The sequence below is a fragment of the Diabrotica undecimpunctata genome, chromosome 2 (assembly GCF_040954645.1).
Source record: "Diabrotica undecimpunctata isolate CICGRU chromosome 2, icDiaUnde3, whole genome shotgun sequence".
NCBI classification, from domain to species: domain Eukaryota; kingdom Metazoa; phylum Arthropoda; class Insecta; order Coleoptera; family Chrysomelidae; genus Diabrotica; species Diabrotica undecimpunctata.
In genome coordinates, this window is record NC_092804.1 from 20,822,826 (window position 1) to 20,849,936 (window position 27,111).

Consider the following 27,111-nt stretch of genomic DNA (forward strand, 5'->3'; position numbering starts at 1 on the left):
TATTGTTATTTTCTGACTCTTTGTAAACTTTTGCTATAAATCTTTCGATATCTATATTGTCTATATAGCTTTCAATGACAATAAAGCATATTTCTATGCTATTCTACTAATAAATCAACGTGTATTTTTCAGAATATTATCTTGCTTATTGTGTAGGTACGTACTTCAAACAGTAATCCTTTGCAATGATTTACATCTGAAAATATAATAGGAATATATGATATGAAAATTATTTCTTACCTGAACGTTCATTGCTTTCCAAAACCATACCAACCATCATTTTACCGCGACTTCCCATTTTATTTAAAGAAATAATAATTGTTTTTACTATTATCTAACTCTAAAAATAACACGAGCACAATTAACTTACTTCATCAAACCAAACCTCATCAAACCTCTACTGATAAAATATTGGTCAAAATAACCACTCAACAAAATAATACTCGAACGACCGCCCGACCGACCGCTTGGCACCAGGGGAATAAGTATGCCGCCTACGCCCCGGCGGTCGTATTCGACCGCTGACTTATTTTTTCAAAAATTGGGACTAATAAATGAAATTGGTGAAATAATAGTAATGGAAGTATTTCAGTTGGTTGCCAGATGCACTTTTTTCAACTTGGCACCATGGACTTTTTTAAACATTTTTATGTGGCAGTCAACCTGTTATTGGAAAATAAATATAGTCATAAAATTAGAAATAAAAACTTATTCTATGCCAAAAAATATATTCTCTCTGTCCAAAAATATAGTATACACTTACGCATTTTTATACAGGGTGGCGCACCGAAAACGAAACAGATGCATTTACTGGCAGATGATTCCTTTTTAAAAAAAACGCTTGGACCCGTCGATTTTGTTATCGAGGGGGAAACAAAATTGGCATAAAATCACATTAACATTTGCAGCCCCCTAAGCGGGGGTGGTACCATCCCTAAAATCTTAAATGGAAAGGGGGGTCGAATGATCCACCATTTAAAAGGTCTTTCAACTCCCTTTACAATGATGTAAAATTCATGTACTTCAATTCAGTAGTTTTGGAGATTTATTGATTTAAAGTTTAAATACATCATCGTAAGAGGAGATCAATACATAGCAGCAAAGTTGTTAAAAAATAAAGAATGAACTGACCTGTCAGCCGAGTAAATGTTGAAAATGACCACCATTACTTTCCATGCAATAATAAAGATTTTGCTGAAAACGTTGCCGGACATTTTGCAATATTTGAGGAGTAATTTGATGGCACTCATTCACAATTCTTTGTCGTAAATCTTCTAAGGATGTTGGCTGAGTAGCATAGATTTTGCTTTTTAAGTAACCCCACAAAAAGAAATCCAAAGGTGATAAATCTGGCGATCTTGGGGGCTATTCAACGGCACCTCTTCTACCAATCCATTGACCTGGAAAGGTCTGATCTAAATAATGCCGAACTCTTAATGCGTAATGTGGTGGGGCACCATCCTGTTGGAACATCAACATATTCTCAACGTATCGACCATCATTCTGATTTTCAATTATATCTGTTAGCGCAGGATCTATGGCATTTTGCAGTAATTCCAAATACATTTCACCAGTCAAATTTCCAGGTAAGAAAAAAGGACCAACCAAATGATCGCCAAAAATGCCAGCCCAAACATTTAATTTTTGTGGCTGCTGTGTGTACCTCATGGTAAATTCTGGGATTAGAGTCCGACCAATATCGACAATTATGACGATTTACTTCGCCATTTAAAAAAAAGGAACATTCGTCGGAAAAGCAAATGTTAAATAAAAATTGTTCATTGTTTGTAATTCGTTCACTCATAACTTCACAAAATTCTAATCGCTTATCAAAATCGTCTTCATTAAGTTCTTGTACAAGGTGAATTTTATACGGATGAAAATTATGGGCCTTTAGAATCCGTTGGATAGTACGTTGACTAACACCACACGAAGTTTGCAATTTGCGGGTACTTAATGTAGGATCTACAATAACTTACCCTAAAACCCCGACTTCTGTTGCTTCGTTCCTTATAGGGTCTGGGGCACTCTAAATTATTGTTAGCTTGCTGTACCATATGGATAACTTCATGTAGGGATTTTTCCACCAATCTTCATTTAATCTTCCCATTGTTTTGGAGATCTTCCTATTGATAAACAAATATAAATGCCTCTATATTCATTAGTACTGGTTTGTTATAAGTTCCATACCTTCTAAAATACTCTTCCTTAAAAGACCATATCTGACTTTTTTTTTATAAAATGAGGTAACTTTTAGGAATGCAAGAGTTAAGAGTTTTATTGATTTTAAAATATATATAGTATATAAATAAAAAATTCATGTTGGTTACGATTTAAAGGTAATTTAACTACAGAAGCAAAATGTACAAAATAGCATTGTGTTCGTATTTACTAACAAAAGTTTGGTATCATTAGGTGCTGTTCTTCATCTGGTGCTTGTAAAAATAAACTTATAATCCTCAGAATATTTAATAGCCCTTCGTCCAACTTTAACTAACTTTGACCCATCCACAAAAAATATTCTTTTGATTGTTTTCATTTGGAATACACCATGGAATATACCATGTTGGTATTGTACCTTCTGCAGTCACACTATTATCCTAATACGCTGATCAGCTTAAGTCACTAACTTCCTAATGTCCTAATCAGCTTAAGATGGAATACTGGTAGTTCTGTTATGACATTGTGAAGACACACTCAACTTCTAATACGGTGATTGGCTTGGGACACTAATTACCTTATATGGTCACGAGTAGTTCGGTGATGACACATAAACACAGCGGAACGAGAGATAATAATTTAGTGTGATTTAATTATGACCATTGTGAACGAGTTTGATTTAATTTAATAAAATAGCTATATTTACGTAAATACGTGTTTTAACTATTTAAATAGACAATACTATTTTAATAGACGATATCAGAAGTGTGTTAAAGAACCTACGGTAGAATTTAGTGAACTGTTTTTAATGTTAAGTGATTGAAAGTGTCCAAAATGCCGAAAAGGAAAAAGTCCAAGCGAGATAGTAGTTCCAGTAGTGAAACCACAACAATTTCGTCTACCGATTCTTCGCCGAGAAGGTAGTCAAGGTATACAAAAACGAAAAGAACACGTAGAATGAAGTAAGTGTACTTAAAGGTTTTTACTAGTCGATATGGAAGAGAAATTTTAATAAATCATACACGTAAAATGTATTAAAGACACTTATCACCTTTTTACTGAATATGGTTTGCAGTAGTAGAAATATATTGTTGTCCGGCATAATAATATATGTGGGCTTACTTTGTTTTACATGCAACAGAACTTTAATTTTATGGAAGTAAGTAGCGATATATTGTTTTATTTGAAAACGAAAAGTTGATTAGGTGTAACTTATTTGTTTATTACACAAATTATCTGCTGAATGGTAAGTCGTATCATTTATTTGGTTTTACCTGTATGTAGAGCGGAAAAAGCTGAGAATTTTGGTATACTTAACTCAATATTTTAAAATTTGTCATTTACCTGGTTTTCGCAGTATACCGACGATATTTCAAGCGATTTCTAAGCTTAAAAGTACCGCTAAAACATGGTACGCTAGTTTTATTGAAAATGAAGTTGCATGGTCTCAATTTTCTTGGGCAGAATGGAGATCAGTGTTAGAAAATACTTTTCAAAGTACACGAAATACTTATGATCTTTTTATGAACGTAGCCCATCCTAAACCAACAGAGGGTTCTTCATTATATGAATTTTATTTTGAACATTTAGCAAAAATTAATAAACTTAAAGTAAATTTTTCCGAGTCAGATAAGATTTCTTTAATAATTGGTGCTATTGGAGACGAACATATTAAATCTGCTATTGAAGTTGCTCAAATCAAAGATGTCAATTTATTGGCAGTTTATTTAAGAAATAAGCTTTATCACAAAAGTCCAGAAAAATTTCCTGATTTAACAAATCCAATTGTTTTTTCCAAATCAAAATTTGTACATAATAACAAATTTGTTAATAACAAATTTAACAAGAATAAACCTTGTATGTACTGTGGAATTGGTGTGTGGTCATTTAAAAAAAGATTGTCACCACAGAAACCAAATATGCAGGTTTTGTAAAATTAAAGGTCATATTGAACAATACTGTTTTAAAAAGAACAAAGAATGTCAACAAAAATTTAGAAAAAAATAAATCTGTTAAACAAATACAGTTTGATTCTTCCGAAAATAAATTTAATAAAATTATTTTCTTAAATGAGCACAGCCATACTGCATTCATTGATTTTGGCAGCGATTGTTCGCTAATTTCAAAAGAATTGGCAGATAAGTTTAAATTAGAAATAAAATCATTAACTAAAAGATGTAAAACTTTCTGGATTTTTGGGAAATTCTTTATCAGTTGAATATTATGTATTTGCTAAAATAAAAATCGATTTTGTAGAATTAAATATTATGTTGTATGTCATGGATAAAGATTGGGTTAATGACCTTCTAATAGGAAGAAATTTTACAGAAGATGTAAATATTATGTATTATATGATAGATAATAGTTTAACATTTAAATATAAGAAAGACTTAGATAAAGAAATAAGTACAGGAAATATATCTAAACACGAGAAAATGATGTTGGAAAATATTTTGCTAAATCACGAGGACTGTTTTTATACAAATTTGAAAGCTCTAAAAAAATCGCATTCTGTTGTTATGAGAATCGATATTACAAGTTCAGATGTAGTTAAGTTTCGTCCCTACAGAACACCTGCAGCTGACAAAGAAATTTTACAAGAAACAATACAAGAATTATTGGATGCAAATATTATTCGAAAGAGTAATTCATCGTTCGCAAGCCCTTCTTTTCTTATTGATAAAAAAAAGATGTAAATTGGACATGGACATAAGAAGAAACAAAAATTGTTAAAGAAATAAAGAAAGTTATAGTCTCAGAACCAATTTTAACAATATTTAATCCGAAACATGACATAATAGTTTACACGGATGCAAGTAGAGAAGGATTTGGAGGCATAATAACTCAAATTGTTGATGGCCGTGAAAAGTCAATTGCCTATTTTAGCAAGCAAACCACAAAAGAAGAAAAGAAATATCATTCTTTTGAACTAAAGCTTTTGGCTATTGTCAAAACCTTAGAAAGGTATAGATAATATTTAGCAGGAAGATCTTTTACTGTAATAACAGACTACAATTCCGTTAAAAATGCATTAGTAAAACAAACAATAATCCCAAGAACAGCAAGATGGGTTTTGTGTTTACAAAATTTTTGTTTTGAAATAAAACATAAATCAGGAGTACAACTACAACATGTAGATGCCTTAAGTAGGAACTTTGAAAGAACTGAAGCAGGGGAAAGTCTTGAAATTAAAGTGATGCTCATCAAAGAAGACGACTATCTAAGAGAAGCACAGGATACAGATACGGAAATAAATAAAAAAAGATTATTCTTTTGTCAGGAGATCAGGAAAATCATAAGGATACTCTCAAGAAATATGATTTAAGAGGAAACAAAGTTTATAAAATAACGGAATATGGTAGAAGATGGTATGTGCCTAAAGATTGTCGTTGGCAAATTGTCAAAATGAATCATGACGATATTGGACATTTTGCGTTGGATAAAACAATTAAAAGAATAAAAGAACGGTATTGGTTCCCACGAATGCGAAGATTTATTAAGAAATACATTTCGGCTTGTCTTGCCTGTTTATACCATAAACAACCGGGAGAAAAAAAGCCTGGCTATCTACATTCCATTCCAAAATATGCTAGACCGTTTCATACACTCCATGCCGATCATTTAGGGCCATTTGTGTTAACGAAATCACAAAATAAATACGTCTTGGTTTTGATTGATGCCTTTTCTAAATTTGTGTTTGTTGAAGCTGTCCCAGATACATCAAGTAAACATGTTATTCGTGCTTTAGAAGATATTTTTAAAATATTTGGTAACACCAAACGAATGATATCAGATGCAGGATCAGCTTTTGTTTCAAAAGAATTTTTGAATTATATGGCAGAGAGAGGAATTAGAGTGTTTACAACTGCAGTAGGAATGGCAAGAGGCAACGGCCAAGTAGAAAGGGCAAATAAAACATTACTGAATACCATGGCCACAATGGGTGCAAAGTTTGAGTCCGATATGTGGGATAAGAATTTAAAAAAAACATTCAACAAGGAATAAACGGAACAAAACACCGAATAACTAAATCTTCTCCCAGTGAAGTGTTTTTCGGGTACAAATTAAGAGTTGATGGAGACAAATACATAGATGATAATGATATGGACATTATTGATGTAACGTTATTGAGAAAGGATGTAGCTAAACGATTAGAAGAAAACAGAATCAAACAGAATAACGAATTTAATAAAAAAAGATGCTCTCCAGTGAAATATGCTGTTGGTGACCTGGTATTGACAAAAGTTACAAGTTTTCCAGCAAACAATGAAAGTAAGAAGCTTTTAGAAAAGGATAGAGGGCCATTCAGGATTGTTGAGGTTCTACCAAATGATAGATATCGTGTAAAAGAAGATGTACATTCATCATGAACAAGGCGTCCTTATGAAGGAGTTGTTGGTGGAGAAAACATCAAGAGATTTAAGATTCAAAGATCTTAAAATTATTCAGGTTAGTTACATGATAGTGTAGTCATTTTGTAGAATGACATAAAGATATTCTATTGTTTAAAAGGAATTTGTTTGAATAGCTGGAACTAAAAAAAAAAAGTATTTTAATTGTCATTCTGAAAAATGACAACAAAGTGTTTCAATGATCTGAATGGGTTTATTTGAGTAGTTCTGACTATTTGAAGCAAATTTATTTTATTCGTCATTCTGAAAAATGACAAATAAATGTTCTAATGTTCTGAATGGATTTTCAGTTCGTCATTCTGCAAAATGACAAATAAATGTTTTAATGTTCTGAATGGATGTTCAGTTCGTCATTCTGAAAAATGACAAATAAATGTTCTAATGTTCTGAATGGATTTTCAGTTCGTCATTCTGAGAAATGACAAATAAATGTTATAGTGTTCTGAATGGATTTTCAGTTCGTCATTCTGAAAAATGACAAATAAATGTTCTAATGTTCTGAATGGATTTTCAGTTCGTCATTCTGCAAAATGACAAATAAATGTTCTAATGTTCTGAATGGATTTTCAGTTCGTCATTCTGCAAAATGACAAATAAATGTTTTAATGTTCTGAATGGATTTTCAGTTCGTCATTCTGCAAAATGACAAATAAATGTTCTAATGTTCTGAATGGATTTTCAGTTCGTCATTCTGCAAAATGACAAATAAATGTTTTAATGTTCTGAATGGATTTTCAGTTCGCCATTCTGCAAAATGACAAATAAATGTTCTAATGTTCTGAATGGATTTTCAGTTCGTCATTCTGCAAAATGACAAATAAATGTTTTAATGTTCTGAATGGATTTTCAGTTCGCCATTCTGCAAAATGACAAATAAATGTTTTAATGTTCTGAATGGATTTTCAGTTCGTCATTCTGCAAAATGACAAATAAATGTTTTAATGTTCTGAATGGATGTTCAGTTCGTCATTCTGAAAAATGACAAATAAATGTTCTAATGTTCTGAATGGATTTTCAGTTCGTCATTCTGAGAAATGACAAATAAATGTTATAGTGTTCTGAATGGATTTTCAGTTCGTCATTCTGAAAAATGACAAATAAATGTTCTAATGTTCTGAATGGATTTTCAGTTCGTCATTCTGAAAAATGACAAATAAATGTTTTAATGTTCTGAATGGATATTCAGTTCACCATTCTGCAAAATGACACCCAAATATTTTAATGTCTTGAATGAGTTTGTTTGAATAGCCGTAGCTATTTGGAACAAATTTATTCACATTGTCATTCTGAAAAATGACAGTCATATGTTTTAATGTTTAAAAATGAGCTTGTATGGATAGTTGTAGCTATCTGAAACGAATTGATTTAGACTATGTCATTCTGCAGAATGATGGAGCCTTTCTATAAATTGGCATTCTTAATAATAAAGAACATATTATTTTTTTTAATAGGTGTTGTACGATCGAGGACGATCGTGACGTCAGGATGGTCGAATGCAGTCACACTATTATCCTAATACGCTGATCAGCTTAAGTCACTAACTTCCTAATGTCCTAATCAGCTTAAGATGGAATACTGGTAGTTCTGTTATGACATTGTGAAGACACACTCAACTTCTAATACGGTGATTGGCTTGGGACACTAATTACCTTATATGGTCACGAGTAGTTCGGTGATGACACATAAACACAGCGGAACGAGAGATAATAATTTAGTGTGATTTAATTATGACCATTGTGAACGAGTTTGATTTAATTTAATAAAATAGCTATATTTACGTAAATACGTGTTTTAACTATTTAAATAGACAATACTATTTTAATAGACGATACTTCTTCTCTTTTAGTAATGTTTATCAGATATTAAAAATTGATGTAGGTATACTGTTTTTATCTCATATTTCTAAAATTTGGGATACACCGCTTTTAAAAAGAATATAGACGCATGACGCATACTATACATGGTACAATGAACATAGATAAATAATATAGTATATAGATGTGTTCATTGTACCATGCATACTATATTCAGACTTGATTCAGAGTATATTCCTTGGTTTTTATATCGTCATCATAGAATAACCGATCGGTTGTTCTCTGTCGTCATTTTTTGCAATTTGCATTTGCAAAGGCGTGGATTACAATGTTGCCACTAACAAATTTTTGTTCCGTGGATCCCTACTCAAAATTCTTTAGAAATAAGTTATTCTAAATTTAAGTTGTGATTTTAGTAGAATCTGCTACAATCTTTGTTTTTTGGAAAACATTGTATATTATAATCAGTATTTGGATAAATATGCAAAACTAGTGAAATCATGGCAACTGGTAATAGCACTTACATCATCGAGTTAGAATCTAACTCGATGACTTACATCTTACATCAACGTCATACGCTTCTTGTTATGCCTAACTCCACAGATCACCTAACCTCTGTTATTAGTGGTCTGTGCCTAATGTTGTTATGTCATGTCATACCTCCACTAAACGATGACTTAACGTGACTAGTAGCGCCGTCGCCATTATTAACGGCTGGACCCATGCAATTCAGTTTCCCCACTTGTCCTATTTCACTTACACTACTATTTGTGGTATATACTGTGCTTTATTTATCTTTAATTTGTTGGTTATATTTATCGACAAAATGACAGAATGAAAACAAGTCCAGAATGCGGGAGTGTATAAAGCTACGAACGTGTCAGTTGAATAACTGGTTGATTCACTGGCGATATCCATTATCCATAGACGGACACGTAAATGAGAGGTTTGATCGTAACTGACTTTGAATGAAGGAATAACGGAAAGATCAATGCGTGAAGTCGTGGTATCATTATAATTGCAGCAGGTTAACGACTAAAAATAAAACGCCTAAAAATTATAATTACACGTAGACAATTTAACTGCAATACTAGCTGTATTGGTTCAAGGGAAAAATCAAAACATCAAAAAATATCTGACGTCGAAAACATAAATCATTAGTTGAACAAAAATCGGACAATGACACTGACATAATGAAAAAAATTCTAGTGTATATCGACGAAAACATCCAGGGTCTAAATTATGATTTATGTACAATGCATGATGTATGATTTTTTGTATGTTTGTCTTCAAACTGGTATATAGGTGCTGCATCATCGTGCGTGTATACACTCGTAGGAAAATGATTGGTATTTTCTGAATAGTGGGTTGGCTCTACTGTCTTTTAGGGTTATGATTATAAATAAAAATGGAGGAATCGCAGAGAAGTATGTTTTAAAACATGAATATTTATTATACATATTTTTAATTCCGATTTTTAATTATTCCATAAAAAATTTATGAAATTATTTTATTTTTAGATTCCACTGACGATAGTGTTAAAACTGCAGTCGTGCAGTCCCCAATTATTATGAAGATTGATGGACCTGAAGAAACTAATGATAAAGGTAACTTGGATTGTACTGAACAATTGCTTACTTTTTACCTTAACAAAATTATAGAAATAGTGTTTTAACAGAAAATAAACTAGTGAAACTAATGCGTGTTTACTTGGATAGCCAGCTTTTTTAGATGTGCATCTGAATCTTAAAACTTAAAATGTTTTTTAGAGTCTGAAGAAAACGAAAAGAACACAGAAACATTGAAAACAGAAGAATTTAAAATGTGCAGTCCAACATTTAGACCCACTTTGCCACTATCAAACAATCCATTTGCTTCCCCACAAAATAAAATATCAAAAGGTATTCTAAAGCCAGCTCAGTTTAATATTAAAACCAACAATACCACCTCGACACCGTTTGTATTAAAGCCCAGTCAACTTAATCCCGTTAAGAATTCTAGTGATAAGACCAATAGTGAAAAATCAGATAATAGTGATACCAGAGTAAATGGAGACATGCCGAAGTTTGTGCCTTTGGTAGTACCTGAAAAACCAACACAAAAAGGTAAGTAAATTAATAAGAAATTATTAGATATGCTCTGGTGATAAATTCACAAATCTACAGATAAATAGTTACTTAATTTATGTTTGCATCAGAGCAGTTTTTTATGATTTAACCTTCAACCACAGTTGATGAGAATTTTGTGAGACAGACAGAGTAGTTTGTGAGACTGTTGATAAAACCAAACTGTTACAAATAATTACTTTTAAACTAAACCAAAGCTTTACATTAGTACTTAAGTTTTTATTAAAAGAAACTACACGATTTTATATATTTATTTCATATTATTTCAAAGAGTTCATTTAGTACAGTATAAATGGAAAAAATGATTGTTGGACTAGGGAGAGTGTCAACTTAGCAAAAAACTTTTTTGGATAGACCTGAAAAACATCTTTTATATTGAGAAAATGATTTAATTTTACTAAATCTCAAAATAAATTTAAAATATTAATATACTTCAAATTAATGATGGATATGTAGAAATGCTATATTTGCTATAAATGCTATATATTGCCAAAAGATTCTGATACAGGCATCCAATTATTGCTGATAGTGTCCAAACTTGGCATTGTCACATAGAGTTAATATGTGTTGGTTGAAAGATATCAAAAGTTAGAGCAATTTGTTGTCACATAATTCCATCTATATAATGCTAGATTAATGTCAAACAATCATCTTATTTTTCTTATTTAACATTGTTATATTCCCACAGTTGCAGAAACAAAATCTCAACCTGTTGAAACCAAAATTTCCAGTAATTCTTTTGTATTTGGACAGAACTTAAAGGAAAGAGTGGCAGAAACTGAAAATAAAGAGGAATCTAAGGCTTCAACAAGTTTAGGGGCCAATGGGACTTCAGAAATGTTGTTTAGCAGTGCTATCAAGAGTGAACTTAAAGGTAACACAATAATTTTCATTCTTAATTATTGAAAGTAGGGAATAATATCAGTGCATTTTGCAAATATAATAATCTGGCACTTAAGTAGTCAGACATGTCTCTCTGTCTGCATCTTCCACTTCTATATACTGCTGTTTTCAAGTTAATTTTCATCTAATAGTGCAGGCTAAAATGTTAAGACAACACAAACATAAGACTCTAGTTTTGAAAGAGAAAATAGACATTTTAAACAAATTAAATAGTGGAGTAAACATGTGCAAAAGTAGAGAGTGCAAAAATAAATTTTGCTTTACTTTTACAACTTGGAAAAAGTAAAGACAACAATGAAATCCACATCCAGAAAGCCCAAAACATTACTAGTTGAAGATTCTCTAAAGATAGAACAAGCTCTATACATGTGGTTAATGAAAGAGGGTTCTCTATATGGAGAGATTTTTAAAGCAAAAGCTGTTATGTTTTACCAAAAAGGAGATTTTTGTGCCATTATTGGATGATAGAATAAATTTCAGAAGCTGTTTAGTATCCATATGTTGCTATATCAGGTGAAAAACTCTAAAATGATGAATCTGTGATGCATCTATTATTGGAGGAACTGGGTCTTCTGGATCATATCTACATTGTAGATGAGAGTCGAATTTTTTCAAGGATGTTCCAAATAAAACATTTGTGTTTTATAAAGGAATAATTTTATTAGGTCATTAAGTATGTAAAGATAGAATTTTTAATTACTTTAAGGCCTGATAGTTTTACTTTTTTCCACACTTATTTCATGTTTCACATAGCATGTGTTGTATAGATGCTGTACAGAAAAATTGTACAGCATCAATTGTACAAACAAAAGCGTTTGTTACAGATGAAAAAAAAAAAATAAACAAAACAGTTAAGTGATATGGCATTTTAATAAACATACTGAGAAAAAATTAATATATTTAAGTTCCTGAGAAACAGTTAAAGAGTGCTAATATGCCTTTTCAAATGAGTAATAAATTAATGATTTCATTAGAAGTATGTGTTTTATTTTATATGCCTAACCAAATGCCATTAATAAAAATTCTTTAATGCATAAATACTAGTGCTTTGTTTGTATTTGCTCTTTTAATAATGATTTTTTAAATATAGTAATTAGAACAGAGTTGATAATGATACACAGAACAAATCATCCAAATAGTACGACAATACTCTTGACTTATTTGCTCTAAAATCATAAGAATAATATAAATTATATGCTTAAAAAATATACAGATTTTACATACAAGACAAAATCATGAAATTTGAAAATGGTACAATTTATAATATAGCTGAATAACAGTTAAAATAGTACGGGCACCTAAGATGAATGAATAAAGAAAGAATACCATTAAAATTACTTAAGTAAAAACGACATCCTTTAAACCAAAGTTGATCACCAACTTTAGTTTCGATCAGATTACCAAGATTGTTTATTTACATATGGAGACTGTCTGAATGGAGGAACACTTTTTTTGTTAAGGATTACATTATAGTCTATTTTTTGGTTTAATTAAGTTGTGTTAGCTTGTCTGGAGCCTGATGGACTTTACTTGAGGCTACTTGAACGCATTCACTCATGATTGCTGATTTTTACATTTATCTAATAATAATTGATAAGATTATTTACCAAAAACAACATTTTTGTGGTGATAGTGCACCCTAGTTTCGGTTTCCTCTGATGGAGAACCCTAGAAATTCTATTGTTTGTTTGCATCTATATCTAGTACATGTTTAACATATATTTTTTTTAATCTTACATTATTTACATTATTTATTTTTAAAATTATGTGTTTATGCTGAAATATGCCGTGTTATTTTTTTATAGCCGATCCAGCAGATACTTCAAAAGAAAAAGAAATGAAATCATTAAGCGAATCAGCAAAAGAATACGAGGAATCCAGAGCGAACAAGCGAAAATATGAAGAAGTAGAAGTCATAACTGGTGAAGAAGATGAAATTAATATTTTAAGTATCTCCTGTAAATTATTCTCGTTTAATAAATCATCTAGTAACTGGTTGGAGTTGGGGAGAGGGACTTTGAGGTTAAATGACCTGAATGGGTATGACTTCGTTAAAAATTGTGCTGCAGGGAGTAGATTGGTTTTTAGAACATCAGGAAGTTTGCGGGTCATCTTGAATACCAAAGTAAGTACAATTTTGTGTTAAGTTCGTTAGGATTTTATTAGTTTAGATGCATTGTTGTTGTGGATTCATTATGCTTAAGTATATTTGAAGTTCATAGTTGAATTACAGACTTCTTTTCATGTGTTGAACAACTTTTGAAATACATGTTGAATTATTGCATAATAATGTATAGGCATTATTTTAAAAAAAAAATTTATTAATTTATTTTTAACATCTTATAAATTTAAATGGCAGATTTCCTGTGACTGTCCCAAAATTGACAGCGACCATGATTCTGTACTAGGGAATTATCTGAAACATAAAATGCACAGAGATTTCTGTTTAGTATTATTAGTGACTACAGTATGAACTAAAAAAAAACAAGTTTTGTAAGGGAATGACTGAATCAGCAGTTTAAAGACAAAATTTTCAAATTTTTTTTGCAATTTTTGGCAGTTTAACAACTGAAAAAAGTAGAAAAAATTAAAATTATAGCGTTATTTTAGTTCATGCGATACTCAAATGTTTGTCAAATACTTGGTTAACATTTCAGAAGGATTGGTCAAATAGTTCTTGAGAAATCGAGGACGCCATATGTAAAAAACGTTTAAACACGTTTTTCTCAAAATCTTTTTTTACATATGGTGACCACGATTTCTTAAAAACTATTTGACCGATCCTTCTAAAAATTTTATCAAGTATTTGTCCAACATTTGAGTATCGCATTAATTAAAATAACACTATAATTTAAATTTTTTCTACCATTCTCAAAAGAAAAGTCAAATTTCCTGCATCTATCATGGCCTAGGGTATCATGTCGTCTAAGAGTGTGGAAAAGTTGTATTTTAATATTGACGGGACCTTAAATAAGGATAAATATTTAAAACTTTTAGAGAATCTCTTTTACCGATTTATGGAACAGTCATTTCAAATAAGTCAAAATCAACGAAAGGTGGACGGCGCAGGTTGCGATACTTCAAAAAAGAGTTTAGGCTGGGTTAAAGACCTTTGTATACCACTTCTGAAATGGGTTTCTAACAGTCCTGATTGTCCACGATAGAAACTTTGTGTTGTCAAATAAAGAAAGTATTGAGGAAACATCCTACCAGGTCCGTCAACGAATTGAAGCAAAACTTGCAAGAAATGTGGCAATTATTTACATTAAAATTTTTCCAGAAGTTTGTAACTATCATCATCATCATCATCACTGGCTCGACAACCCTTTTTGGGTCTTGGCCAGTTCCAGGATTCTTCTCCATTCTGATCTGTTTCGTGCTTTTTTCTCCAGTTTTTTATTTTTAAGGTTGTTATATCATTTTCTATTTGTCCTAAATATCTCAGCTTCGGTCTTCCTCTTGTTCTTTTTCCTACTGGCATCTGTTTGAATATTTTGTTTGGTATTTCGCCTTCTTCCATTCTTTCTACATGTCCTATCCATTGCAGCCGTCCTATTTTAATGAATGTTATAATATCCGGATCCTGGTATATTTTGTATAGTTCAGAGTTGTATCTTCTTCGCCATATTCCGTTTTCTTTTGTGCCCTTATATATGTGTCGCAAGATTTTTCTTTCGAAGGTGGCTAACAACGTTTCCTCTCATTTAGTGAGTGTCCAGGTTTCTGAGCCGTATTTGAGTACCGGTCTTATTAGGGTTTTATATATTTGGCATTTTGTTTTTTTTGCGACGTTATCTGATCTTAGTTGCCTAATTAAGCCATGGTAACATTTATTTGCAATAAATATTCGCCTCTTCACTTCCTCTGTAACGTTATTATCATACGTGACTAGGGATCCCAAGTATATAAAGTTTTTTACCCCCTCTATGTTGTATTCTCCTATTGTTATATTTTGTGGCTGCCACAAATATTTCTGCGTTTTTACTTACCTGCATATATTTTGTTTTGGTTTGATTGATTTTAAGACCACTATTTTGTGCAGCTCGTTCTATTTGGTTGTATGCCTCTATCATTTCTCTTCTTGATCTTGCAATTATGTCAACATCATCTACAAATGCTAGTATTTGCACGCTTTTATTAATAATTGTTCCTCGTGTATTGACTGTTGTGTCCCTCAGTATTTTCTTGAGTACGATGTTGAACAAGATGCATGATAGAGCGTCTCCCTGGCATAGTCCCTTTTTCACATCTATTGTTTCCGTTAATTCATTTTGTATCCGGATTCTACTTTCTACTTTTAGAGATTCTTTTATCAGTTCTATTAGTTGTGTTGGTATATTAAATTCTTTCATTGCTTTTATTAAGAATTCTCGGTTTATATTGTCATATGCGCTTTCAAAGTCTATGAAGAGATGATGTGTGTCGATGTTATATTCACTTGTTTTTTCGAGGATCTGTCGCAGAACAAGTATCTGGTCTATTGTTGACTTCTGTCTACAGAAGCCACTTTGGTATTTGCCAACTATTTTTTCACCGTGTGGTCTAAGTCTTTCATAAATGACGTTAGACATTATTTTGTATGCTGCATTCAGCAGCGTGATTCCACGGTAGTTTCCACATTCTAACTGATTTCCTTTTTTATGTAATGGTACAATAATACCGCTATTCCACTCCGCTGGTAGCTGTTTAGAGACTAAACAAAAGCAGAAAAGACTTCAAACCGAGAACAACGATGTGTAGAGATAAGGAAGGTAATATATTGACAGAACAGCAAGAGATACTAAGTAGATGGACAGAACATTTTACAGAAAAGTTTGAAGGAGATCGGAGAGAGACGAACCCTGACATACCATTAGACCAAGCAGACAACAGAGAAAAGACTCCACCAACAATAGCCGAGATTAGAGCAGCAGTAGACAAATTAAAAAACAATAAAGCACCGGGATCGGATCAAATAGCATCGGAGTTACTAAAGGAAGGAGGAGACGCACTACAAAAAACAATACATGAATTGTAAAAACTATGCCTTAGAAGAATTTTAGATGTAATTAAAAATAAAGGGGATGTCACTCAGTAGTAAACTTTCACCTTTTTTTTTGTTAATATTACATATTGTATGTGTTTATTTTTAACTTGTTTTTATTCTGTTTAATTAATCGTTTTCATTCATTTACAAAATACTTTCTATAATTATTGAAATCCAAAAATGTTGTTCGATGAATTAAAACTTTATTAAAACAGACTTATGTTTTTGTTCTCCAAAATTGGATTTTCTTTTTTATGTTGGGCTAACTGATATGGGAGGGGCTTCTAAGTAATACACCATGACAACACACCAGTACATTCTGCTTGGCTCATTCACGATTTCTTTATAAGAAACAGCATGACTGTCATCGATCAGCCCCCAACTCACCAGAACTACCTCCTGTGGAGTTTTTCTTGTTATACAAACTCAAGAGATCTTTAAAAAGAAATTACAGAAAAATCGCTAGAAGAGTTAAGCACTAGTCCAAAAGAACAGTTATCAGGGTCCTTTCAGCAGTTGAAATAATGTTGGAAGTTATTTGGAGATAATGTTATATTATTTAGGGTTGTATGGTGCCACGGCAGAGGATTGAGCAATGGTTTGCTGCAAATAGATTGGTTCTGAACAACAATAAAACTAAACAAGTGATTTTCACAATAACAGATGTGGGTGATATGAATGATGGAGTCGGTGAGATTGAGGAGTTCTTTTGTACCCAAAATTACACTGGGGTCCACATATTAATAACTTGTGCAAAAAACTAGTCAAAAAGTCTCTTTATTTTGAGAAACCTTTCAAAATGCGTCTCACTAGAGACTATTACATACTACATATCACTCAATATTCCACTCACATCTTTCATACTCTGAGTATGAATGCAGAGCAAATACTCACAGACTATTTGGTCTGCAGAGAAAAGCAGTTTAGGGAGGCCTGTCGTCAGGCTTATGAAAGATTGGCAATTCTTACTGAACCGGCACAGTACATTCTAGAAAACCTTCGATTCATGAACAGCAATATCAATCTTTATAGAAGTCATGAACATCAGCACGGTTACGATTCTAGACACAAGCAGAATATGATACCAACATATTGTCGTTGTCAAAATGGTTTAATGTTCTGCCTGAAAATATCAGAAACTTGCCTGAAAAGGAATTTTAAAGTTTTTAGGTATTGTGTTCTAAGTCCTCGAACTTTTTGATCACCCTTCGTAGTAACAGTGATGGTTAATTTGGTAAAATATTCCTTTTGTAAATCTTTTATTGATTTGAAAATGACTGAGTTATTTTTATTTACTTCAGTAATTTGATAATTAAACTAATTAGTTATCTCATATTTATTTTCTAGTGCGGTATGAACTTTGAATTATAATCAAATATTTGTTATTTTTGTATTTACAAAATATCGATACATAAATTGCTTTAAAAAATATACACTGCGCGTCATTAAAAGAAAGGCACCTAAAATTTTTGACGTTTTTTAATTTTTACGAACCCCACAAAAAATTGATTGTCATTAGATGTTTGTGTAATGTTTAAGAATATGTTCTAAAGCAGTATGCAACCATTTCTGAAATAACAAATGTAAAAAAATACTTCTTCCAAAAATGAAGATTTTAATGGAAAATTTCAAAAATTAACATTATAATTTTTTCTGTTTTCTTTATAAAAATTACAATAAAGTCGCGATTTTTAATATTCTGTACCACCTATATTTTGAATTACACTCCTCATTCGACTTGGAATTGAACTGATCAAATTCTGGATGTTGTCTTGATGAAAAGCTTCCCATTCTTCCATGAGCACCAACCGAATCTGCTCACGATTTATTGGAGCATGTATTCTGTTTCTTACTCTTCGTTTGAGTTAGTCCCAAACATGCTCAATCGGGTTCAAATCTGGGCTTTAAGTCGAAAAATTCATTTTTGCCACACCAATGGTTTCCAGGTATGGCGTTACCATCCTGGCTAGGTGTCTTGCTTGAAAATAAAGTTTTCGCCCACAAACCCAGCAAAAGGTATTAAATGCTCGTCTAGAATTTCGGTAATGTATCGGTGAGCATTCAACGCTCTTCCGTCAATAAACACGAGATCAGTACGGCCTTTGAATGAAATGCCTGTCCAAAACATTACTGAGTTTCCTCCAAAAGCAACACTTACTCGTCGAGCATAAGCAGCATATCGTTTCCCACATCTTCTGTACGTTTTGATGCGACCATCTGAGCCATAAAGAACCATCCTGGACTCATTAGTAAACAAAACATTTTTCCAATCTCCTATCGTTTAATGCTCGTGGTCTCTAGCACACTCAAGTCGGTTTTTTCGATGTGCTGCTGTTAACAAAGGTCCTGTTGCTGTTCAGCGAACCCTTAGAACAAATTTTCTCAAATCTCTTCTCACTGTAGAAGTGCTTAATGTCCACCGGTGAGCATATTGAAAACGGTTTTGGATTGCTCTAGCCGTAAAGAACCGATTTTACAAAGAAGTGCGTTGTAAAGAACGGTTTTCTCGCGCCTGATCCTGGTCGTCGTTCGTGAGATTTAGTCTCTGCGAATGATTGGGATGTTTTTTGGACCATACAACGACTGACTCCAAGCTGTCTAGTCGCTTCTCTTTGACTCATTCCATTATCAATCAAAGTAACAATTTGAATAGATCTAGCAAATCTCTCAGCAACACTTTTAAATTTAAAAATTGCACAAGTTCACTCTTTCAACAACTGTTTACTAATGAAAGATTTTTGAAAAATAGAACAGGCCGCAAATAGTTTGAATTAAATTAATAATAATTAATTTTTGAACAAAAATTTCGTCCACTTATTAAAAAAAAATACGCTTGTCATGACGTATGTGCATGTTTTTATATCAAATTAAAGTTGCAAAAAAAAAACGAATTTTCGGCATCTTAGATCAGTTGACAAACTCTTCCATACCAGTTCGGATGTGAAATTTTATTTCGACTAGGGACATGCTGTTCCCGGATTGTTATCTTCATTTTTCCATAATCCATTTGGATTTTTAATTTAATTTTTTAATTAAATAATATACCACTTATAACAGAAGTTTCTACTTTGATGATCGAGTTTTTAACTAATATATGGTATACAGCCAATTCCCATGAAGTATCCCATTTTAAGCTTTTCTTTAATCATTAATTTCGATGAATCTCTCCTCAAAAGATGTTTTTGGCACAAAACAATCTTTTTTATGTGCAATTAAAAAAAAGACACAAAAACAGTACTTTCAATTCACATTTATATGAACTGTTCATCATATAAAACATTTTTTTATTTATACATATAATATAATGTACCTACATGCTATGTGTCTTACTTCAGTTGTTGGAGTTTTCGAATTATTGAAATTATTCGTTCCAACCTCTAGTTTGAACAGATTTTCCGATAATGATCAGTGTTGGTTTCAGAAATTCTTGTTATATGTTGTTTACATACACTTTTATAAGTTAGTGCCCTAAGCATTTTTTTCGATTATCACGGAAATCGTTCAGTAGAAAAATTGTAAAGTAAACCTAAATTGATCCACTAATTGAGTGCTTTCATTTGACATCTTGATCTTGAATAAAGATTATTTTTTATTTTATTATAACTGTATGTTGTATAATATTTGCAATTGTATATATTTTATTTTTGTCATTAATTTTAGATTTGGGCAGAAATGGTAGTAGAAAAAGCAAATGAAAAAAGTATTAGAGTTACAGCGCTAGATGCTAGTGGAGAAATAAAAGTTTTTCTACTCATGGTAAGTAAATACGTTTTATACTACACATTTCTTCATTAGTTACCTCTTTTAAATGAAATTGGAAGCTTCCAAGGCCAGTGTAAGAACTATGACCTATTTTTTTCTGGGTGGAATCGTCATTAAAGGACACGGTTAAAACGGAAGACACATTATTTGTAACTTCAACTCTTTTTTGTCAAAAATTCTTTCAGTTTCTCTTCATCTCACATCCTTTCCAATACTCATTTCCCTTTCCAATACTCATTTCATACAATATGTCTCTACTTTATACTTTTTTATCTTTCTTACCTTTTATTTAATCATATCATTCTAGCCTATAAATCATATAGCTACAAATCGTCGTTTTGATTAATACATCTGTTGAAAATGTTGTTTCTACTACTTTTTGAGATCCCCATTTTAACCAAAGGATCTAACAATTCATATCTTGTCCAGACTTGATCAAAAAGAGTTGACTGTTCTTATCAATTGCTTGCCTGTTTGTTATATTATCATACTATGTCGGTTTAAGTTGTGTAGTTCATTTTCTAGATTCATTGCATTCTTTCTTAATCTGACTAATCTCCCTATCGATATTTTACAATTCTGCTGCCACAGGAAAGATTATTAAGGGGACTTTTACTTTCTAAGTTTTCAAAAAATCGATATCTTTGCGAAAAACATTCCTTAGTGTCATAGAAATATTGTCCTATAATTTTATTAAGAAATTCGAAATAGGAACGAAGTTATATCTGTATTTATAACGGTACGACCTGAGCTAAAACTCGTTTGTATACAACATTGCGCGCCCCACTTCACCTGTGCACCTGCAACTCGACAGTTTCTTTCCAAAACTTATAAAGCGAGCACATGTTTTATATTATTGAAATTTATCAAAAATGTTTGTTTTGAAAATCGGAAAAAATTGCTGATATGTAATTTAAAAGTCAGTCGAAGACGCATCGAAATAAGCATAATATGAAAGTAAAATTGAAAGGTAACCAGTTTACTGCAGAAAAAAATTCTGAATTACTCAGTTCTTTGGCAAAATTGGAGATAAAAATACAAATTGGAATAAAAATTGGAGAAATAGTAACGAGTTGGTCGGAAAATATCAACGAAGCTCGTATTGCTCAAGCCAATAGAAGCATCAGCGAGACATCAAAAGAGGGCAAAGTTATATAAAAAAAAGCTTTGACCGACCATTTACAGCTTTTACTGGACTGTGAGGGCACCCATTATGCACCAGGAATCGTTGATTAGAGATAAAAATAAACATGTGTGGCTATTTTATTTATAAAATTACAGTAAAAATACTTTAAACGCGTTTTTTCTCGAAATCGTATTTTTCAAAACTTTGGGGGTAAATTCACCCCCACCCCCAAAACAGGCGTGTTTTTTTTTCGAACTTTTAATAAAATTGCATATAAAGGCCTTAAAAATATAAAAAAAAATAACTTTTTAAAGGTTTAGTTATTAGTTTTAAGTCTCACGAAATGAATCCCGTTGGAATTTAAAAAAAATCGAAAAAAGGAAGGCAGAAAAGTGTCTCCCAAATTAAAATGCATCTCTTGGAAGACGCCCTCTGAAGTGGTGTAAAACCACTAAAAGTGCCAAAATAAAAATGTTTTTGTGTACCTCAAAACCTGAACAATGAGTAGAAAAAATTATAATCATAAATATAATAGTTTTTTTTTTGTTTTTACTATTTAAAAATTGTCTTTTTTTCGATTTAGAAAGTAAAGTCCTTTTAAGCACTTTTCGTGCATTTCGCGAACATTTTCTTAACTGTCAATATATGTTAGATACACTTATATTTGTAATGTTACAGAGCAATATAGAAGACTCGAATAGGCTGTATTCCCACCTTCAGACTAGGTTGGAAAGAGAAATCGCCGCCCAGAAACGTAAGAAAACCGAAACATCATCCGATTCTCCCACAAAAACTGATTGATTCCAGTACACTACATATTTGTAAAAAAAAACAAACAAAAAGGATAATATTTATATTATTGTGATTTAAATAGGTCTACACTGAAAAAACGTCTGTATTAGCATGTATTGATCATTGATTATCAGGTTTTTGTATGTAATTATTTATAAAGATTGTTAAATTATTTGGAATCTGTATATTTTTCAACGAACAAATCAGGTTTTAAAATTTTGTTTGATACGTCATGTGAGTAATACTCGATTTTCGTCAAATATGACCGCATCTGTTTCAGATGCCCAAATCTTAATTGAAATATTGTTTTGGCACAGCTGTGGTGTCAATTAAGCGGTTTGGACACCACCGCCACTCACTCTCTGGCTTCGCATGCCGCGCCCACTGACATCACATAGCATATCTGTCATCTGTCAAGTCTCCTTGTTTCAACTATTCTTTACAGCTATAAAGAAGACTCTTTAACTGTTCTTTTTGATATATCCCTGATTTCTAATAATAATAATAATCGATATATGGATTAAAAAAATAAATATAAAAAATAAAATAAAGATTAAGACTCAAGGCGAGAGCTCTAAGGTCCATTCAGTTAGGATTTCAACAAAACACAGATAAATATCGAGAAGATAAGGTTATTACATAAAGTCCGTCATTAAATTTTCTAGTGGTAGCCCTTTTCTTGGTTTATAATTCAACGCGCTGCTGCAACGAAGTGTTGTTAGGTACGTACATAAGAGAGGTGTGAGCCGATCTTCTAAAAAAATATGACTGGACGATGTGAAAGAAAAGGCGACGAGACAATGGCACCAGGTAGCATGGGATAAATTAAAATGGAAACGCCAATTAGAGGCTTACGTCCAGGAGTGGACAGCGAAGCACTGTTAAAAGAGGAAGAAGACCCATTTTTGACGAACTCACAGTTGCTTAATGTAAGTTCATTATTATGTCTTGTCTTGACGACTTCGAATACCATAATTTTTTTTGGCAAGTTATCCAGCTAATTTGTTTTCATATATACATTGATCACGATCTGCTGTAAGTTATCCACCAAAAATCTCTTACGCCATCTTTTGGTCCTCCTATGAACAATATACTTCGCTGTTGAAAGACAATGGGACTAAGGTAGGAATATTGTTTAAAACAATTAAATATGTTGAAACATGTGATGCAATACAAATGTTATTGCTGATATATTATAAACGATATTTCGGTTATTTATTTCTTTATTGAATATTAAGGGTTGATAAAGCCCCTCTACGTGTCAGTAGATCTTTGATTTTGTGTTTAGGCATCGCTAAAAATGATTTACAAAAATGTTTTATTAATACTATTCAATACTATTCAAAATTGTCTACCAGCTTTCCGTCCATTGATAGAGCTTGAGCTGTTGTCGATATACAATGAGCTCTGTGCTCTAATTCTACTTCGAACGCTGCATATTTAGTATTAGTTAAAAAATATTCAACCGTTCAAACGTTTTTTTCCTTTTAGTAGGAAAGACTCGTAAAAGTTCCGACAAAATTCCAGTCATAGCTATATATGCATATTGTATAGTCGGTTCGCTATTCCCAGTCCAAACTGTCTAGTGAATTTAGTAATTATTTTTTTGCGAAGTTAGTTACTTTTTGACAGACTCGAAGTGGCTGGAAATTACTATACAACCAAGCACACGTGCTCATAGCCAATATTAATATTAAACAAACGTAAATAAAATAGAACTATTAATTACCGACTAACTGGATAAACTTTATTGATTAAACTTTATTCGTTTATTGAAACTATTCTTAAGAAACTCAAGCTAAATGTTACCAAATAAGTTGGTTGCCTACATTTGGCTCAACTCAACGATATAATCTATATTAGCCCAACTTTTTTATAAAATATGTTTTTTATATATAATAGAAATTTACGTTCTTCATACATGGGATCAATTTCTAAGCGAATTTGATTTTTGACTCTCTCATTTATCAGTCGTTAATTAACTTTTTCGACTTTTCTTCTTTAATGTGAGGGTTGTATTAGGCCCATCTTTATATTTCCGCACACTTTTTCCTGAGACTTTCAGACATTTGGATGTTAACTGAAATGTTTTTGTTATTAAGAACATATTTAACAGCAATCTTACTCATCTAAAATATTAGCTTTTAAAGAACATTTTATCACATTTATTTAAGAAAAACTTACCAACGCATTAGCCGATGGAACAAGTGGAAAACTTTGACCATCTATAATGATAACATTCAAAATAGAACTAACTAATTAACTAAATGGAACTAACAAAGAAGTATACAAAAATAATAAAATAAAACTGTAATAAATAAAATAAACAACGCGAATAATACAAAAATTTACTACAATATGTTAAATTGTAATATCTCAAATATTATATTTTAAATATACAGGGAAAATTTTATGGGTGTAGTATACACTTCCACTATTTAGAACAATTCTTCTTTTTTCAAAGAAAGAAGTCTGCAATAGTAGTATATTTGAGCTATTAATACTGAGAAGTAGGAATTTTTGTGTTATAGGTTTCTGACTATGCATTTGTCAAAATATGCCCGAGCTAAGCGAATGGACCTTATTTGAGTTTTGAGTAACAACTAAATTTTTTCGACAGGATGCCTGGTTATAGCTTCTCGGGTGAAAATAATAACAGATGGTCGAATATTAAGTGGTTTATCCCATTCGCTTGTTTCCTCAGTGTGTTTTAATAGCAGATGGTCGAATATTAAGTGGTTTATCCCATTCGCTTGTTTCCTCAGTGTGTTTTTTGCTGTAAGTCCTTTATTTGGGTTTTGTAACTAACGATTTAGTAGACTTTAGTGTCGCCTGTGACGTCAATGGGAGTGGCTTGTTGGCACACGCTTTGCTTAATGTTTTTACATTGTTTTCATATATGTTGTTATATATGTACTATTTTACGTACTAGTTCTTAATAGCATTAAGCAAAGATATTGTTTTTTCAGTGTACACAACACCAGATTTTTAAAATAGGTCATACACTACGGGGAAGTGTGATATATATTTACTAATTCAGAGTAAATTATTGATTAGGTTTAACATTGTAGTTACTGGTAAAGAAAAGAACTAGACGAACATTTTTTAAATTTTTTTATTTTCAAATTAATCAAAAAGTACATACTTTTATAGATGAAATTAGACTTCCATAATGTTGTACCTTATCTTGTATATTTTTTTCCTAAAATAAATGATTGTGACGATGACTTTGAACTTACTTTACTTTCTGGTATGTTATAATTATCTAGATATTATTAATATCAAAACATGTAGAGGGCATAGATTCGGACCACTTTATAGTGGGAGCGAGAATGAAACAGACTAATACCAGTATTGAAGAAAGAATTTAAACACAGAAAAAAACTCAAAATGAATAGAGCTACTAGATTATCAACAAAAAATGAAAAAAGGAAATACGAGCAAGCATTTAACACAAACATATATAAATCAAAAGAATAGAAAAAGATGGTCTGGAACAAATGTAGAAAAGAATTAAATTGTCATGTTAAAATCCAACAAAAAGCAGCAGAGAAAGGGCAGAAAAAAGAGAAAAAACATGGTTCGATGGCCAATGTAGAAAAGGACTAGTTGAAAACGGAGAAAATTAAGATTAAGAATGCAGACACTGGGATCAAAGGAGGCTGGAAGTGAGTACACAGAACACTGAAAAAGAACTAAAAGATATTAAGAGAAAAGGATATATAATGAAAACAATCTTGAGCGAAATCGAAGAAAATTACAGATATAATGATACCTATAAGATATTTGTACTAGGGAATAAAAAATTAAAAGTAAGGATATTGCACTAAGCCTGTATTTATGAGAGATAAAAAGGGAAAAATTCTGATGGATGAAAAAGATGTTTTAAAAATGCCGAAGGAATATTTTGAACATTTGCTGAATGAACCAAAAAATAAAGAAATAAACTAAAAAAGGAGACACAATTACAAGGGCATAGAACTGCTGAATGTGGCTTATAAGATTTGGCAACACTGATTGCCAATATCTTACACAAAACTGGCTTGGTACGTAAAGAATGTATTAAAAAGAAAAATAGAGGACATAATTGGAGAATACCAGGTAGGTTTTAGATCTACCTCTTTAGGAGAAGACTCATTAATATCAAAAAGCGACGATGATAATATTTATGGATTTTAAACAAGCGTTTGACAGAGTTCAAAGGAGGAAATTGTACAGATCACGTAAAGAACTACCGAAAGTAGCAAAAAACTTATTAGGATGGTACAGTTAACAAGAACAACAGAGAACCAAATAAAGATAAACAATTAACTCTTAGAAAATTTCTGAAAACTGAAACAGACTGAATAATTCAAAAAATATATTAGGATAAAGTTACAGGTAAGGTTGCTACTAAAGTGAGAAGTAATGCATGATTTGAAAGCTCTTGTCTTACTGATTATCTTTAAAAAATTAAAGTGAAAAAGTATAGACTACCACTAATAATTTAGTAGATCTTCAAATTTTATGAAAAATTCAGTTTTGTCAATTCTGATAAAATAAAAAACGTTTTTATGCATTTTAGAGAAAAATTGTTCAAATAAAAGTTATAGATCATAAAAAGTTCTTTAATATTGAGAGTCCAAAATTAAAATACATAAAGAATTGAACAAGATAATTTCAAAAAATCCTTATTTTTGCATTAATATATAAAAATGGTAATAACTTTGTTTTTTGCATAGACATGTAATATAACTTGATAATTGTGGCAGTTAATGAATTATTAAAGTGTGCTAAAACGGAACAACTGTACTTATCCAAATAGTCACTTTAGACGTATTTTATAAATTGTAATCGATTATTTGAGTCTTCGTTTTTAGGTATATTAAACAAATCTCAAGATTTTATTAAATTTGTTATTAAAAAACAGTTTGAAAAAGGGATGAGTTTTTAGCTTATAAACATTTATAATAACTTTGACATTTTTTGTGCCATACACTTTTATGTAGGC

The 27,111-nt window shown here is 31.5% G+C and overlaps 1 protein-coding gene across 1 annotated transcript; it reads left to right on the plus strand.

The window, feature by feature from the left end:
• Nucleotides 1-9,593: 9,593 nt before the first annotated feature.
• On the plus strand, nucleotides 9,594-25,348 carry LOC140434306 (ran-binding protein 3-like). Its single transcript, XM_072522464.1, has 7 exons — nucleotides 9,594-9,813; nucleotides 9,907-9,993; nucleotides 10,156-10,491; nucleotides 11,201-11,386; nucleotides 13,221-13,540; nucleotides 20,102-20,197; nucleotides 22,008-25,348. The coding sequence occupies exons 1-7, from the start codon at nucleotides 9,795-9,797 to the stop codon at nucleotides 22,128-22,130; spliced, it is 1,167 nt and encodes a 388-aa protein (XP_072378565.1). The 5' UTR covers nucleotides 9,594-9,794; the 3' UTR covers nucleotides 22,131-25,348.
• Nucleotides 25,349-27,111: the final 1,763 nt, after the last annotated feature.